The following is a 17,195-nucleotide window of genomic DNA, read 5'->3' as shown; positions in this document are numbered from 1 at the left end:
GTAACAACCATTCATTTAATGGCCAGGATACAACGGTGCTGAAAAAAAGTGACTTATGAACATTTTTCACATTTACAGTGGTTGCAGCATCCCTGTGTCACATGACCAGAATTTGGATGCTTGGCAACTAGCATGTATTTATAACAATTGCAGCATGCCAGGGTCCGTTGTCGCCATTTGCAACCTTTGCAAGCAAAGCCAATGGGGGAAGCCAGATTTGCTGAATAATTGCCTGATTCACAGTGATTGCTTAACAATCATGGCAAAAAAAGTTGCAAAATTGGAGGTGACTCACTGAACAACCTGCCTTGTTTAGCAATGGAAATTCTGCTCCCAATTGTGGTCATAAATTGAGGACCAGGAAAATGAAAACTGTTGCTTGTAACCATAGCCTCGGCCCAAAGCACAGCCTACTCATTTTCCGCCATGGGCCGCCTTCCATCATTTGTGTTTCTCTGTCACTCACTGTTTTCTTCCATCATTGTCACCAGACCGAACACAACAGCCATACCTGTTTTTGAGACCGTCCCCAAAGAGATGCTAAATTAATGGTCGCTGTTCTCAGTCAGGGATGGGAGAGGAGGGGGAGGGGGGAGAGACACACATCAGAAACTACCAACTTGAAGGGAAAGGAAACCCAGCAGCTTCAGTAGCTCTGGTGGACCCATTACCTAAGATGAATCACTTGCCATCTGTTGTGTCTCCTAATTATACATGCAAAGCAAAGAGAGTCCTGCAAAGAGTGAGAGTGAGAGAAAGGGATGGAGGGGGGAGGAGGAGGAGGAAGAGGAGGAAGTAGGGTACCTGTTTGGGCTGCGAAGCAGATTTTGAACCACCTGAAAATTCATGCTGCCAGATTTTGATGCTGCAATCACGAGGGCGCCAGGGACCCCAAAACGGAGATGGGAAGCGGCATACAGCCCACAGGTGGCCAATTCACAAGATGCTCATGGGGCATCTTGCTGTTTTTCATCTAATGTAGTCAGCATCTCCGTCTGTAAAGTGACGAGTTCTAGAACGGCGTCACATCTGCCCTGGTGGAAAAGGGAGACCAGGTTCCTGCTTGCCTAGAAGGGGTGTACAGAAAGGCTCGCTGTATAAAGGTTTGCATTGACACACCCAGATACCTGTATACAGGTAGTCCTTGACTTACAGCCGTTTGAAGTTACAGTATCACCGAAAAAGGGGCTTCCACCTGGTACTTGCATTTAAGACCATCATAGCACTCCCCACCATAGCACCCCCACCCTGATCAAAACTCAGGTGCTTGGCAACCGGCATGTGTTTATAATGGTTGCAGTGCCCCAGGGTCATCGGATCACCTTTTGCAGCCTTCCCAGCCAGTTTCCGTCAAGCAAAGTCAATGCAGAAGTCAGGCAAAAAAAAGTCTGTTGCAACTCAACAACCACCTTTCTTCCCAATGGAAATCTGGTCCCAACTGTGGTAATTTACCTGTAAGTGTAAATCAGTGGTTCTCAACCTGTGGGTCGGGACCCCATTTGGGGTCGAACGACCATTTCACGGGGGTCGCCAAACAACGCAGTCCGCCATTTTTTTCCCCTTTTCCTTAGCTGTGCTACTCCCTTTTATTCTATTGGCTTTTGAAAGCCAATAGAATAGACTCTCTTGAATAGAGTCTAATTCTATTGGCTTTCAAAAGCCAATAGGAATTGTCCAGGCTGTCTCTGCCCTGCTGAGCCCGCCAAAAGTCCCATTCTGCAAACGGTGCTGCACCAGTTGAGCAGTCCTCGACTTATGACCGGTTGAGTAGTCCTCGACTTACGACCGGATGGGGGTCGCGGCATTAAAAAGGTTGAGAACCACTGTTGTAAATTTACCCACACAGTACTTGGGGGGGGGTGAGAGGGAGGCTAATTGAGACCATTTGCATAGGAGGGTAAGACCTTTTTATAACCACTGCAGGCAGCTTGGGAGTCTTAAGGTCCATATTGATTCACAATCCATCCCAGCTTTGAAGTAAAGGTTGAAAGCAATTGTATTCCCATTTTTTAAGAGATGTGTAGGAAATCCGCAACTCTCCAGATCTTGTTGGCTCCTACGAACCTCAGCTAACAATGCCAATATGCAAGAGAAGTGCAGAGCATTGTAGTCCAACATCTTGTGGGCTACAGGTTTGCCAACCCCTAACTTAAAGTTCCTTTGTTTGCTTGCTGGCTGTACTCTCTGCATGTTAAATCAGTCCTTGAAACTCATTGGGAGCTGGTAACACTCATCCACTTCAAATCCTGTAAATAGTAAAATGTTTATTTTTCCTCCAGCATAGTTTACTGTTCTTCTACTGGGTTATCAGGCTCCTTGCTATGAGGATAAAATCTGTGTGTTAAGAACGGAATCAATTTCTAGTTAGCATCCAGAAAGTTTTCTCTCTTCCTCCACAGCCACCTTTGGGGTTAGAAAATTTGAACTGAAAAGCAAACATGACACTTAAATGCTCAGACAACTTTACTGGAAATATTCCAACTCCCAGTTTTAGTAGATCGGATTAATGTGCCATCATGTAGACATTGACTCTTAGGGACCTGTGGGTAGACCAACCCTGGTTGCATGTATTGATCAAGTAATTTTCATTTGTTTTTGTTTTTAAATTATGCAGGCTGCCCTTCAAAGCAGCTTTCTTTTTGGGACAGCTGACCCCTAGGAGAACAATTTAACGTTTTGAGTAACTGAAGCAGTTTACTGAAATATAATGTATAAATAGGGCAAAGAGTCCTCAGTTTTACAGAGTTAATCTAGTGCAGCAAATAACAAACCGTAACTTAGTGTGACGTGTGAACACAGGTACACTGCTAGATGTAGCAGTGTTTGTTTAAGGTGGGGGTGTCCAACCTCGGCAAATTTAAGACTTGTGGACTTCAATTTCCAGAATTATCCCAGCATGGCTGGCTGGGGAATTCTGGGAGTTGAAGTTCACATGTCTTAAAGTTGCCGAGGTTGGACACCTCTGGTTTAAAGTGAGGGAGGATACCTGAAAAGGTTGAAGAAAGTCTTACATGCAACTCAGGAGAGCAGCGGTCAGTGGCTGCAGGGTTCACACTACATTCTCAGCCTTGTTTTCTTTAACTGTGATTGAGTAGGCCACATGCTAAACCATAAACTATGGTTTACAAAACCTAATCGCTGGAATCGTTTTGGTTTAATATGATGTGTGAACCCAGCCTAGGTCAAGAAACCATATGGGCTATATGGACAAGATCTGACCATATATAAAGCAGCTCCCTGTGTTCCCATGCTCATGTTTCCTGAGTATGGACTTTGTGGTTCATATTACCATCAAGATTTTTACAGGTTTTAATTACAGACACACTGGTGTGCCTTATTCCTGTAATCTATGCCTTGACACATTTTTTTATCTCCTCCTTTTGTTTTGGTGCTTTCTGGGATTTGGCATCTCCAGTTTCTTGGTCCACATGGCTTTCTAAAGCATCCTTGATTCCTTTTTGGATTGTAGCATTCTGGCATCTATCTCCACTCGCCAAAAAAGGGCCCCTCTTGCTGGAGACGTGCGGTATTATTGTGTAGTCTCCTGCAGTTGTAATTCTCTTCCACAGCTTGCAGAAGTTGCTGCCGTCCTGATGTTGTTATTCTCCTTTGCAACATCAGGAATGAATGATAAAACTATAGGTGCAAGAGGTTAAGCAGAAAAGTGATCATAGCAACAAATGAATGGAGGTTTTTCCCCCCCCTTTGATAAAATAACGGGGATGAATTCCCGTTTTGTAATGGTGCAGTAATAGTAAAGTTTTCCATCTTGGATGTCCTGTCTGGAGGCTAGATCTGATTCCAAATCTTAGCCCTGAAAGGCCCCATGGAAGCAGAGTTCTGTTAGACTATCTTCCACCCCTGGCCCCCCAATTAGAGAAAGAGTGGGGAAGGCAAGGTCAGGTGCATGCTTTGAGAATTAAAGAGGAGATATCTTGTTCCGTTCTTCTCATCTCCAGGCATTGCCAAATTTGTTTTTATGAGCTTTGAAATTCTTCAGGGCTGGAGGTAAGAAAAAGCTCGTACCATCACAATACTAAATTCTCTGCCCAATGCCTGATCCCCCCCCCCAAAAAAAAAATTGGGAGGGGAGAAGTGTGATTCTGCTCTTTCTCACTCTCCCCCGCACCTCTTCCATCTTGAATGGAAAATTCTTGTTCTTCCTTTCCATCTCAACCAGGGAATGAAACAGCCTCCCATGAGGTCCTGTTTTTAAGTTGGTGGGGGAGAGGCAGAAAGGGAGGGGCGGGAGGGGGGAGGGAGAGGCCGGCCCCCCCTCGTGTCTGCCATTTGCTGCCTCCAAGGAGCCTGAAACTGTTAAACTAATTAAAGATTTTCAGCACCAGGATTAATCCTTTTGCAGGGTGGTTATTGTGAGCTCAGGTAGTCTATTAGTTTACCAGGCGAAGATATTGGATTTCTGAAAGACAAGTCAGCACTCTTTGGGGGCTGTTATCTTTCCAAGGCTCCAGGGGTCAGGAGGTAGCAAGGAGAGGTGACTGCAATCTTTTTCACTCTTACACACACACACACACACACACACACACACACAAAGATCCTTGCTGTACATGCTGCTCAGTTGCACCTTCTACACACACACACCCTTTGCTAGTTCATGCAGGCTTGCCTCTCTCTCTCTCTCCCTCCCTCCCTCTCTCTCTCTTTCTTTTTCTCTGTGTTTCTTTCTTTCTGTCTTTCTCTCTCTTTCTCTTTACCCAATTATTCTCTTTCTTTCTATTTTTCTCTCTCTCACACACACATTCTCCCACCCCCCTTATAGCTTTTCCTGCATCCAAGCATTTGTCCCTTCTCTTGTGTGGTCCCTGCTACATTTTGCTAAGGGAGGGGGTGCCCTGGCTGACACCCCAGCAACAGTAACGTCCAGAGCCCCTAATGCAAAACATGTGGCAACAGCCTGGAGCTGAGCAAGGGAGGCACGAGGGAGAAGACCATTTGTCTCCTCTCCCTCTGCCCTCCCCCCCCAGCTGTGGCCCTCTTCCACCCCTCCCTTCCCGGGGCCAAGTCTGTGAATAGTTGGCATGGGGAGTGGAAGGCTGAGCTGAGAAACAGCCTGGTGTTCTTCTTCTTCCCTCTGAGTTGAGACTGTTTGAGGTTGTCTGCGTGCTGCTGGCCCTTTTGAGTTCCTTCTCTCTGAAGGAGCAGAACAAATACAAAGGGGAGGGGGGAGCTTAAAGAGAGCAGGCATCAAGCCCGGCCTTAAGACTTCATCCACCAACTCACAGACTTGCACACCTTATCACCAGAGTGGCCCATTCTGTATGCCAGGAGAATGAGTCATTGTCTGCTCTGGGGGCTTGGCTGCCTCCCTCCCCCCTCCCCCCTCCTTCCCCAAAGCTCTTTCTGTGCTCCAGCTGTGCCTGCTTACCTGCCTTAGCATTCAGACCAGGGAGAAACGTGGAGACAAGATGGTGGGCGGAAGATGAGGGGAGACGGATCGAGGTAACCAGAGGACAATCCTGCAAGAGGCACAAGCCCTTGCTTTGCTGAAGGCCAGGACGCTTCCCAAGGGATGCTGCATCCTAAATGCAGGGAAGCATCCAGATTTTTCGTATCCAGAATGTCTTGGACCAGCTCTAATGTAGCCCACATCGCTCAGAAACTCACAGGGGTAGGGGGTTTCTTAGTGTGGACCCTGTTGGAAAAGGGCTTTGAGGAGCCCTGGTAGCACAGTGGTTAGACTGCAGTCCTGCAGGCAAACTCTGCTCATAGTCTGGAGTTCGATCCTGATGGGGCTTGAGGTTGACTAAGCCTTCCATCCTTCTGAGGTTCGTAAAATGAGGATCCAGACAGTGTGTGTGGGGGGTAATATGCTGAGATTGTAAACCACCCAGATAATGCTATAAAGCAGTGATGGTGAACCTTTTAGAGACTGAGTGCCCAAAATACAACCCAAAATCCACTTATGTATCATCAGGTGCCGGACTGGCATAGCCCATTGGGTGGATGTGGCCCATTGGATGGGCGTGGCTTCGGTCGTAATGGCAGACTGGGTGGGACTAAAAAGTTCAATCAATCAGTTTCAACTTTGAGAGATCTCCCCCCCCCCCGCCGCAAAAAGTTGAAATTGATTGAACCTTTTTTGTTTGCACACAGTGGCGGAGGCTAAACGAAAAGGTTTTATAAAACCCAGCTGAAGGCCTAGGACTGGGGCGATGGCATGCGTGCTCACAGAGAGGGCTCTGCGTGCCACCTGTGGCACACGTGCCATAGGTTCACCACCACGGCTATAAAGCAATATGGGGCAGTATACAAATAGTCCTGGACTTAACAACTGTGGCGAGAAAAGTTGTAAAAGGAGGCAAAACTCACTTAACAAATGTTTCACTTAACAACAGTTTTGGGCTGAATTGTGGTCATAAGTCGAGGACTTCACCTGTTTGAGGGAGACTTCTGTGGGCATGGTAATGGGTGGGATTTTGCTCCTGATTTGTTGGGCTTTGCAGAAGAATGGAAGTATGTTAGGTTCCACTTAGGCCTGGCTGAGGAATTCTGGGAGTTGAAGTCCACAAGTCATAAAAGGGCCAAGTTTGAAGACCCCTGACTTAGGCTATTGAATAAACTCTCTTCCTCCCCTATACATGGAGATCAAAACCCTTTGGATGGTCTTGGGTATATCTTTCCCCACCTCAAAACCCATGCTGCCTTCCGGAGCTGGAGGAACTGGGAGGGGAGATGTTTGCTTCCCTTTCCCCTGTGTGGTCGACAGTTGCTGTGATCTGTTTTTGAAGCAGATGAGGTTTCCCAACCAGCCACGGAAGAGGTGGGAATTACAAGCCCCTTGGCAGGCATAGGCTTGTTGCAACATAAGGAGAATCCGGCAAGGCAGGGAGGCCCAGGGTTGGAAGAACGGTGGACAGTTGTTACTGTGCTGGGTGTGTACGTGCTCCCTACTGGAGAGCAACAATTTTTGTGCTCATAGCCTTAGCTGAGGAATTGGAGTGACTGGGTGACAAATTGCCAGAGTAGGATATCTCTCTCTCTCTCTCTCTCTCTCTCTGTGTGTGTGTGTGTGTGTGTGTATGTAGGGGCATTTGTGTATAGGATTCTACTTTGTATGAGTATGTGTAGCTCTGCTGCTCTGAGCCACTGGCTGAGGTCACACATCACACCAAGCGATTGTGTACTTTGCTTTTGGCTTAGCCATCAGTGGAAAAACAAACCTTGATTTGCCTTAGGATTTGAAATCAGAGTTTATTGCTCGTTGCCTGAATGTAACTGTGGCTTAGTGTCACATACTCAAATGCCATCCTCCTCCTTGTTTGTTTGCACTGTTTTGGCTTATTTCTGGTTTGGGATTTGTATCCTACCCAAGTCTCTGATTAGTCCACAGAGGTGCAAAGTAAGAGCAACTAAAAATGAATTTTGGATAAGCAGATCTGGATGAGTGAGTGGAAAAAGGTGTGTGTGTTTTGTTTGTAAAGTGTGTGTGTGTGTGTGTGTGTGTGTGTGTTCTCTCTGCAGGTCCATGCAACCAGGCCCTTCCATGACCCTGAAACACGTGTGTGCATTTATACCCACTTTTCCCCTGCTTCTAGGGCCTTGAGCTTATGTGAGTTTACATGCAAAGGTGATGATATTCAACAGGATACAGCTAGTCCTCAACTTGCAATCATTTGTTTAGCGATCATTTGAAGTTTCAGTGGCCCTGAAAAAAAGTGACTTATCACCGTTTTTTCACACTTAGGACTTGCAGCATCCCCATGGTCATGTGATCAAAATTCAGGCAGCTGGTAACTGGCATGTATTTGTGACAGTTGCAGCATCCTGAGAGCCATTTGTAAGCTTCCCAGCCTGCTCCCGACAAGCAAGGTCAATGGGGGAAGCCAGATTCGCTTAATGACTGCTTATTTCACTTAACATCTGCAATCATTTCCTTAACAACAGTGCCAAAAAAGGTCAGAAAAAGGAGCACAACTCTCTTAACAACTTTCTTGTGTAGCAATGGAAATTTGGGGCTCAGTTGTGGTCGTAACTCGAGGACTGCCTGTACATTTCCTGGGAGCAAAGCAAGCCATGATGAAAGAGGACTTTAGAGAGATCTCCTTTAGTGGGCGCGTGTTTCAGGCTCCCTCGGACATCCTCGCCTGCCCCTTGGAATGCCCTTTCCCCTTGGGGGCATCTGGCCTTGTTTCTCTCGGTACCAGAGGATCCCAGCGGATTGACTCTGCATCTCTTTGTCCCCTAGGAAGGCAGGGTCCTGGGATTGGAGCTTGTTTTTTTTCTCCCCAGTCTTCCCTACTTGAGTTTAAAGGGAAGCTGGCAGGAAGACGGAGGGTTGGGAGGGGCTGGGACCCACTGACTCGAATGAAAAGCCTTCTGTGTTTTGCCTGCTTCTGTCTTTCTGGCTGTTTCTGCAAGCTCCAGGCAGTTGAGGCTAGGCTGGTCCTTCTAGTGCTGTTTCCTTACTCCACATGGTCCTTTGCTGTAACTCTACACCTTCCCAGCCTGCAACTGCCACCATGTCCAGATGCTGGGAGGGAACCGAGGGGTGCTAAGAAGGGCATTTACTTGCCAACTCCAAAATTGCAAGGAAAGGAAAGGGGCTTCTTAACGGGGAGGTCTGGATTCAATCCTCGCCTTAACCTGCAAGCAAGAAACAGGTTGACTCAAGTGGGATTGAGTTGTGCGGGCAGGAGCGATAGGATCAGGATTTCTCTCCAAAGAATCTCAGAGCAGATCGCAATGCACAAATTACAATTGAAAAAAGCAGGGGGGGGTTTTGGTTTTTTTTTAAAGGAAGGACAATATTGAATGGCCAAGTTGAGGCTTTCAAGTCCCTAATCCTCACCTGGAACCAAAAAGCCCATCTCAGGTAGCACCAGCCTGCCTTCCAGGCAAGGGGAGTTTCAAACCCAGAGTGCCACAACAGAGGAATCTTTGAAGGGGAATATTTGTAGCTCAGGGTGGAAATGAGGGGTCCTTGGTGCTCGGTGGGCTTGTAGTTTTCTTGCAAATGTTTCATTACCAAACTAAGTAACACCCTCAGCCCTGTCAATAGAGATTCTCAATCATCAGGTCATGGTTATCCCAAATGTGCTTTTCAAAATTGGATTTTCTTGGGGTTTTTTTCCTTGAAAATGTTTCACTTCTTATCCAAAAAGCTTAAAAACCAAACAAAAACTAAGAAATGATGTTATCTAGTTTGGGCAGTGAAATATCTTCAAGAAAACTCAGAGAGCACCAAGGACCCCTCAGAGGAATCTCTGTCCTCTGTCCTGATGTCAGTTGCTGACCCACCTAAATAATCCTAAAACTTGGAACATCAAAAAAGTCGCCATTGAGTTGAGTACTGGATGACACCTGGTGGCTGTATGGACATGGCTGTCATTTTCTGGGGAAACCATACGGAAGTAGTTTGCCCTTGCCTTCTTCCTAGATCAGGGGTAGGCAACCTTGGCTCTTTTATGACTCGTGGACATCAACTCCCAGAATTCCTCAGCCAGCCCACGAGTCATAAAAGAGCCAAGGTTGCCTACCCCTGTCCTAGATTTTTGTTTTGATTTGATTTGATTTCGCAGTCAGCTTGAGTTCTCAGTGGTTTCCCAGCCACTTACTAATCAAGTCCAGCCGTGCCCAGCTTTTGGAGGTCACCAAAGCCAGCTAGATGTCCAGGAAAGTTAGGTGTGTAAAAATACAAGCATGAAAAGCTTGTGGAGGACCGTGCCAGCAGTGAGGTACGAGCAGAGTGATACACAGCAGGGGAGATACCCAAGTGTGAACACATAGTGGGATAAAAAAAAAATAATCAAGGTGACAAATCCATTTTCGGATGTAAAGCAAAAGGCACAGTTCCATGGCAACATGGCTGGGCGAGGAAGAAGAGGAGAGCACGGCAGAGAGGAAGAATGCAACAATTAAGGGTGAATGTAAAGAGCAGTTGAAAAGCACAAAAGGTGGCCACTGGTTGCAGGCAAACCATGTGAGTATAATAAGTAGCGTAGCCATCAAGGACTAGCTTCAAATTCTTCAGTGGCCACTGTCAGTCAGCCTCAAATTCTCCACAAGTTTATTGTGCGAATAAAAGAAGTGTGGTAGGAAAACCTTTGGTTTTGAAACTCTTTTTCCCATATTATTATTATTTCCATGCCCTTCATCAACTATTACAACTCAGGAGATGGTGCTAATTTGCTAATTTCTCTTTTCAGAATCTGTCGCCTTTTCTTCTTTGCAGCTGCTTAATAAGTTGTTGGCTACTTTGCGTCTCTCTCTCTCTGTCTCTCTCTCTGTGTGTCTGTCTCTCTCTCTCTCTCTCTCTCCCTCCCTCTCCCTCTCTTCCTCTCTCCTGACAGAGACTTTCTAGAATGTCACTCCAGTACAGCCGGTAGGAAAGGGTCTACAATCACTTGGTCTCCTTTTTGGTCACCATGTAGGCTTCCCATCATCACAACCCCAAAAAACCAAAGTCCAAACCATAAGGATTTGCTCCAAAGTGGGCCTGTGAACGTTCAGGATTGAAGCAGCCCATCAAGCACCTCCCCTGACATTAGGACTTGGAAAGGTGCAAAGGCTTAGTCTGGATTGGGTCCCAAACTTTGCTTTGAAGATCTAGGTTAGAAATCCTGCTTTAGCCAGGGCTTATGGGTGGCCCTGGCAGAATTCTGCATGTTGATGACCCACACCCCTGGCTTGGCACCGGATCTTTTGCACTGAGGTCTTTTCCCTAGAATAAGTAGGTATATTTCCTCCTGAGATGCTGTCCCACCCAATGGAGGAAGAGCCAATGCCACAGTCCACATTGTTTGTCCTTACTCCTCCCTTACAGCCTGGCAGATGGACTAGGCAGATGTGTCAATATGAGATGAGGCCAGTTGTGTGAGCATAATCAGTCTCTAAAAATAAACAGCCCTAGACTGGCCCAAATTCCAATATCCACTTCGGTTCTTTATCTGTAAAATGGGAATTGGTCTGTTTTGGCCAACTCTGTTCCTGCAGTCCCAGGAAAGGGAATTTGGGATTCCAAGGGAATTCAGATCCAAAGGTTAGGTTTTCAGAGAGGAAGGAAAGTTTGTTCTTGGTGGCTGGACTTTAGTCTAGGTCAGTGTTTCTCAACTTCATCATTCACTTTCCTTCCCATCCCTATACCATCCCTTTCCTTTCCTTCCCTTCGTTTAGCTTAATGGAAGACAGAGTTGACTTGTCATACCTCTTCATCTGATATATTTATTGGGGACTTTAGGATGTGTTTGTCAAATGAAAATGAAACGATCTCCCCCCCCCCATATATCTCGATGGCTCACCTATTTTTGCAGTCACCGCGTCTTGTTGGAATTGTTGTGATAAGTAAGAAATTACGTTTTATGATGGGAAATAGAAAAGGCAAGGATGGGGAGTTGACTTCCTAGGAATGATTGGGAGCATGGTCTTGCCTTCCAAACATTGGGGGTATTGCATTCAAGATAAGGAATATTGGATTCTTGGCTTGCAAAGGACTTGTGCAGATATAATGGCACCAGAACCGGGTGTAGCACTGTGTAAATGGAATCTGGGAGAGTGAGAGTTTGGAGTAAGGAGATGCCCAAACTGCTTAGCAAGGAGTAGCCGAGGTGACAGCTTAATTCACAGTTCATTCTGCTATTCTTTCATGTTGCTGCATGGGAAGGGTTGGATATCTGTATCTTTTTGCAATGTTTTTTTTTTTTTCATTCTTGTGCTTAAGACTCTAGGCTAGCTCCCATTCCTCTGGCTTTCCATGTTCTATTTCTGGTTTATTTTATTGGCTGTATTGTTCACCTGAATGCACATAGCCTGGTTAGTGAATTACCCACTTTATGGGTTTGTGTGATACCTCGAACAGAGTGAGTTGGGTTTGCGCAACACACTAAAGCACATGCACATGTATGCCCGTGCACTCAGAGGCCAATTAAGGCAACAGCTGACTGAGCTTAGTAGGCTGTTTGTATGTAATTGCTGCGCTCATCACTGACTGAATGTTGAGTGGACGGACACACAGATTGAATAGCTGCAGTATTGAAAGAGATGGACACTGTTGTATGCTTTCTTAAATAGACACATGTCAGTGAAACCCCTGTCTCTCTCTATCCTGCAGGTAAAAGTGCACAAGCCATGTGAAAACCGAGACACAGATTTTGGTGTGCAGAGCATGCATACCACTTCTTCCCCCCTTTCCAATCTCTTTCTCTCTCACTCACTTACTCACTCACACATGCACAGACACATACTTGCTCACACACCACACAGCTTGAGATAGCAGGATGACTGTAGCTAATAGAGTTTGGCTGATGCCCCTGCAGGGCTATGATACCATGGACAGAAAGGGAAGAGAAGAACAGGGAGGGGACTCAGACGAGGAAGGAAAGGCCAGAGAGCGCCTGGGATCCGATGAGTGACAGCCAGGTCTGGCATCCAAACAGATGCACAGACATTTTGTCTGTTTATCAGAGCCACACAGACCCCTGACCCACTCTGTAATGCCTCTTGGGTGAGGTGTGTTGCATTCTCCAGGAGCCCCCTCCCCTCCGCCGTGCACATCTGTTGTACTCCAAAGCCAAACCCTTTGTATTTTTAATGACCTTGAGCAGGAACCAGCTACCCTGAACAAAGACACAGGATTCCCTCACTTCTGGCGGGTGGGAGCTGCCTAGCACAAACTTGCTTCTAAGCCAGGAAGGCTCTGGAGGGAGGGAGGAGGGTCCTTCCTTGCAAAACCGAATGGGTGGGTCATGCTGTCTCTTCTGCCTTTGCAAGGCGGCCCCTGTTTCTAGGGGACAGGGCCAAGTAGGGTTGAGCACACTTCATGGGACCCTCGGCCAGCCCTCTCCAGCCAGAAGGATCATTTGGCCAGGGAGAGCCATATTCCGTTGGTGGGAGAGTCTGCAAGCATACCTTCTCCATCTTGACCACAAAATGGAAGCTTGTTCAAAACTCCTGCAAGCTTGGAAGAGGAAGAATGTAGCACAAGGGAATGTAGCTATTTGTGCCATCAGAGCCGTCTTTGCCTTGCATCACACACACAGGCACACACAGTCACAGATCCCCAGACTGGACACTTCTCAACCGCTGCTGTGCATCCCTTTGAAATAAAATCTCTTTGGAAAGAGTGTGTGTGTGTGGGGGGGGGGAATGTTTCCAACCGGTGTCATCTCCTCCTGCTCCTCCTGTGCCCCTTCTTCACAAGCCTGGGTCTGTGTGCTTTCCTTTAACAGATGGGATCGCCAGTGTGTGCCAGCCCATTGGTCTGGAAAACGGAGCCAACCCGCCAGCTGAATGGTTCCCGCGCAGCCAGGGTCCAGGGTTGCGGCCACCCAACAGCGAAGTGGACAACAGTGAGAGGAACTTCAGGGTGAATCTTCATTGCAAGTATGGGCGGCCCAGGTAAGGGGGGGGCAGATGGAGGGGTGAGGGTGCAAGGCAGGTGAACGTGACTTTTCTGCTTTGGTTGGTGTAGAGCGGAGGTGGGGAACTATGACCCCCTTTATGACTTGTGGACTTCAACTCCCAGAATTCCTGAGCAGAGTTGAAGTCCACAAGTCATAAAGGGGCTATAGTTCCCCAGCCCTGATGTAGAGCAACAGATTGCTAAAGGTTCTAAAACCCCGTAAGATTCAAGGAGGCAAACCAAGCCAAGTTGATATCCAGAGAATAATAAACTGGGTGGAAAAGTCTTGCTCTCTGCCTTGCTCTGTACTTGCGTTAAAGCAGTGTTTCTCAACCTTGACAATTTTAAGGCATGTGGACTTCAACTCCCGGAATTCCACAGCCAGCATTGCTGGCTGTGGAATTCTGGGAGTTGAAGTCCACATGCCTTAAAATTGTCAAGGCTGAGAAACACTGTGTTAAAGGAAACACGAGAATGGATTCTAGTACTTCCAAGAGGCAGGAACGAAGTACCTCTTTGAAGAGCATTTGTTTCCCCTCTAATCAACAAACCAGGCTTCTCTGCCCCTAGAAAATGAGCACATCAGAACTTGCAATCTGGTCCTTTCCCTGGCATGCTAGTTTTCTGCTTGTAATTTTTGTTTCTTGGACTGTTTTATTGTAAGGGAAGGGTTTACAAAAACATCCCTTTCATCCATAGTCTACAGTGGTGCTGGACACTAAACTTGTAATTCACCACTGGGTGATTTACACTGGGACAAGGCCATTAGGATACTGTCACCATTGCCTTGTCATCTCATGTCTTGATCCCAGTTTGTCTGATCTCAAGATGTCTGATGCTTGCAAATGGAGGATCAGTTGCAGATGGTACATTTCAACTAAAGCAGCTGCCGTTAGTACTGTAGAACAGAGGCATGTTGTTTCCATTTCCCTCAAACAAAACTTTAGATATCTGTAGCGTAAAGGGAAAATTCTGAAGAATAGAAGAGGCTGATCAAATAGCTTTCTTGACCTTTCCTAACTTCCCAGTTTTGACAACAGCTTTGGATCTATGTATATGTATAGATCAAGATTATAAATTTCTCATTGGAGGTTTTAACAACAATAGTAAGAACTCATGCAAACTAAGAATGAACGAGAAGAAAGAGAAAGGGAGAAATAAAAGAGAAAGCTAAAAGTGCAAAAAGAAAAAAGTAGAAAAAGAGATTTAAAGAGGCAGTCTCTGATCTTCACAGCAGTTATCAGTACAATTATATTTTAACCTCTCTCTCTCTCTCTAAAGTTAATCATGACTCTTTTCTTTCTGTGTCTATCCTGTCTAATCATAAAAGCCATAAATTGTAAGTTCACTTTTCTTCCTTTTTATGCTAAAACTACGTAAGGAGTTTCCTGCCACTAATAAATGTAGATATTGTCCTTTCTCTAATCAAATAAGTCAATTAGGCCATCTCAAGAAAATCCCATCATCTTCATCAACCATTCCTCCACGGTGGGTAATGCCCAATCTTTTCACTTTTGTGCTACAATAATGTCATTGCAGTCAGCATGTACAAAAACAGTGTTTCATGGTTCTTTGGTACAGATAGTCCTTGACTTACAACAGTTTAATTAGTGATCATTCAAAGTTACGACGGCAATGAAAAAAGTGACTTGTGACCATTTTTCACATTTTTATGACCTTTGCAGCATCCTCATGGTCACGTGATCAAAATTCAGCCGCTTAGCAAGTGACTCATATTTATGACGGTTGCAGCGTCCCGGGGTCATCTGATTCCCATTTTGTGACCTTCTGACAAAAGTCAATGGGGAAGCCAGATGCACTTAACAACCATGTTCCCAACATTACAAATGCAGTGATGTACTTAACAATTGTGACAGGAAAGGTCATAAAATGGGGCATAATTCCCTTAAGCAATGTCTCAGTTAGCAACATAAATTTTGGATTCACTTGTGGCTGTAAATTGAGGACTATCTGTAATTGTATAGCCATCAGTCCCAGGAGAAAATTTCCAAAGAATGTTCACCTTGGATTTTTCTTGTGGGATGCCACCAAACAACGGACCTGTTGCAACTACTATTACTTCTTTTTTGGTGGGTTCAAATCCCTCCAAGCCATAATGTTGTCCACAACTGATGGTCCAACCTATCTTTTCGAGTTGTGAAGGTAATCTGGAAGGAGCAGAAAAGGAAATTTGGGCTTGTTGCAAAAAAAGGATGCATTTGGGATGGAAATCATCTTTTTAGCCTCCAGTCCAGTTGCTCCCAGAAATAAGATGAAGACATCTCCAGAAAGGAAGAGTTTGGTGGGATGTCAGGGTGTTAACACAAAATAAGTATGTTAAACATCACCCTTAATTTTTTTTAAAAAAAGCATCTCCAAATAGTGTTATCTTACCAACAGATTTCAGCAGTGTTTTCTTGGAGGACTACCCAGCTTAGAAAAACGGCCTAAAGAGCACATTTTTGCTGCATTATAGATTGGCCCATTCTGTTTGAAGACTGTGTGATCAACCAGAAGCTGTTTGCTCTTTCCCGCAGCCCAGTGCAGATCCAAGCAATGATGCAGAACGCTTGGAGCCCACAGAGCAGTAAAATCCCAATTCTGCACCAAGAGGTTCAAGGCTAACCAAGGGTGTGGGTTTTAAGTTGCTGGCTTAATTGCGACAGCAGAGCATCAGATTCCTGTGCTGTGACTCCTTTGAATTCAGTTGTGAGATTCATCCATCTTTTCCTCTCTGACTGCTTTAGAAATGTACATTGGGGGGAAATGAACAGAGATTCTCAGGATTCTTATTGGTCAATAAGGCTGAGCTTTGTTGTTTGCGCTGTGCATTGGTAGAGCTCATGTGTGCAAACATACACATAGGCACATACTGTACACACATATGCAGGGTGCCCTTGCCTGTTCCTGGCTGTTGTCTTTTGTCTCATCTGTTAGAACTTGGAAGGGGGGGGGTTGAGAAAATGCGCTGGAAAGACATCTTGCTTTCTCTGACTTCCCTCCCTCCCTCCTGCTCTCTTGGGTGCCCCAGATCTGTGCTCTGGGCTGCTGCTTTCCTGACCCTTCTTTCTCCACATCTGGCCAAGAGTTGCTTGGAAACATCAGAGTAAGGGCTGGAGGGAAGAGCCAAGCGTTCTCACAGAAACGGATGGGAAGCATTGCAAAGTGCAGGAGGAAAGCCAGGTCCACGGCAGACGCTGTTCTCCTTCCTTCTTCCTCTTGCTGGAGAGCCTCAGGAAATTTTGGGACAGGCTGGGAACATTTGGAGGAAGGAGACAGAGAAGAAGGAGGTGGGGGAACAGTCGGAGCATCCAGAAAACATCAGAAAAGCCCTCTTTTGCAAAGGTCCCCCGAGTTAACAGAAAGATGAGGGTCCTCTGCAGTTGGCAGGCAGCAGGGAGGAAGTGGTCCTCTGGAGTGGTGCAGAGCGCCTTTGGAGGTGCAAGACAGCCAAGTCTGCCAAAACCATGAGGTCACTTCCTGCTGTGGCTTTTCTAAGATGTGGAGCCCTTCTAGAGCTGAGCCAGAGGGAGGGAGATCCAGCAATGGAAAGAAGTTTTGCTGCCAAGGCTGATGAGAAGCGAAGAGAAGGAGATGGCCAGGCCTGATGGAAACAGCGCAGGAAAGATGTTTAGGGTGGGATTGTGGCTTTGTAGGAAGTCGATGGAGACTGATCTGCCTCCCTCCCACAACTGTGGCCAGGGAGACACCTCTTGACCCAGATTTTGCCGTATCCCGATGTGCAGCAAATTTCTTAACGGCTGATCAGAATTGGAGATCTGGAATCTTCCAGCAGCTCTGTCCTCCTGGTGTTGCTGAAGGAATGGCATCTGTTGGA

The 17,195-nt window shown here is 46.3% G+C and overlaps 1 protein-coding gene across 11 annotated transcripts in view; it reads left to right on the top strand.

Moving 5' to 3' along the window:
• Positions 1 to 17,195, top strand: part of AHDC1 (AT-hook DNA binding motif containing 1) — a 226,288-nt gene that overhangs the window by 168,677 nt on the left and 40,416 nt on the right. For all 11 annotated transcript variants that reach the window (XR_005555618.1, XR_005555616.1, XR_005555619.1 and 8 more), the window contains one exon: positions 13,185 to 13,353. Coding sequence is in view for 2 of the 11 variants with exons in the window: in XM_039334260.1 (XP_039190194.1) it covers positions 13,185 to 13,353 (169 nt within the window). In the remaining 9 variants the exon portion in view is untranslated. The remainder of the gene's footprint in view (positions 1 to 13,184; positions 13,354 to 17,195) is intronic.

The sequence above is a fragment of the Crotalus tigris genome, unplaced genomic scaffold, assembly GCF_016545835.1.
Source record: "Crotalus tigris isolate CLP2741 ecotype Arizona unplaced genomic scaffold, ASM1654583v1 scf7180000017628.32516253702:7417878, whole genome shotgun sequence".
NCBI classification, from domain to species: Eukaryota; Metazoa; Chordata; class Lepidosauria; order Squamata; family Viperidae; genus Crotalus; species Crotalus tigris.
The sequence above is the reverse complement of the archived record's forward strand: the minus strand, read 5'-3'. Positions and strand labels throughout refer to the sequence as shown.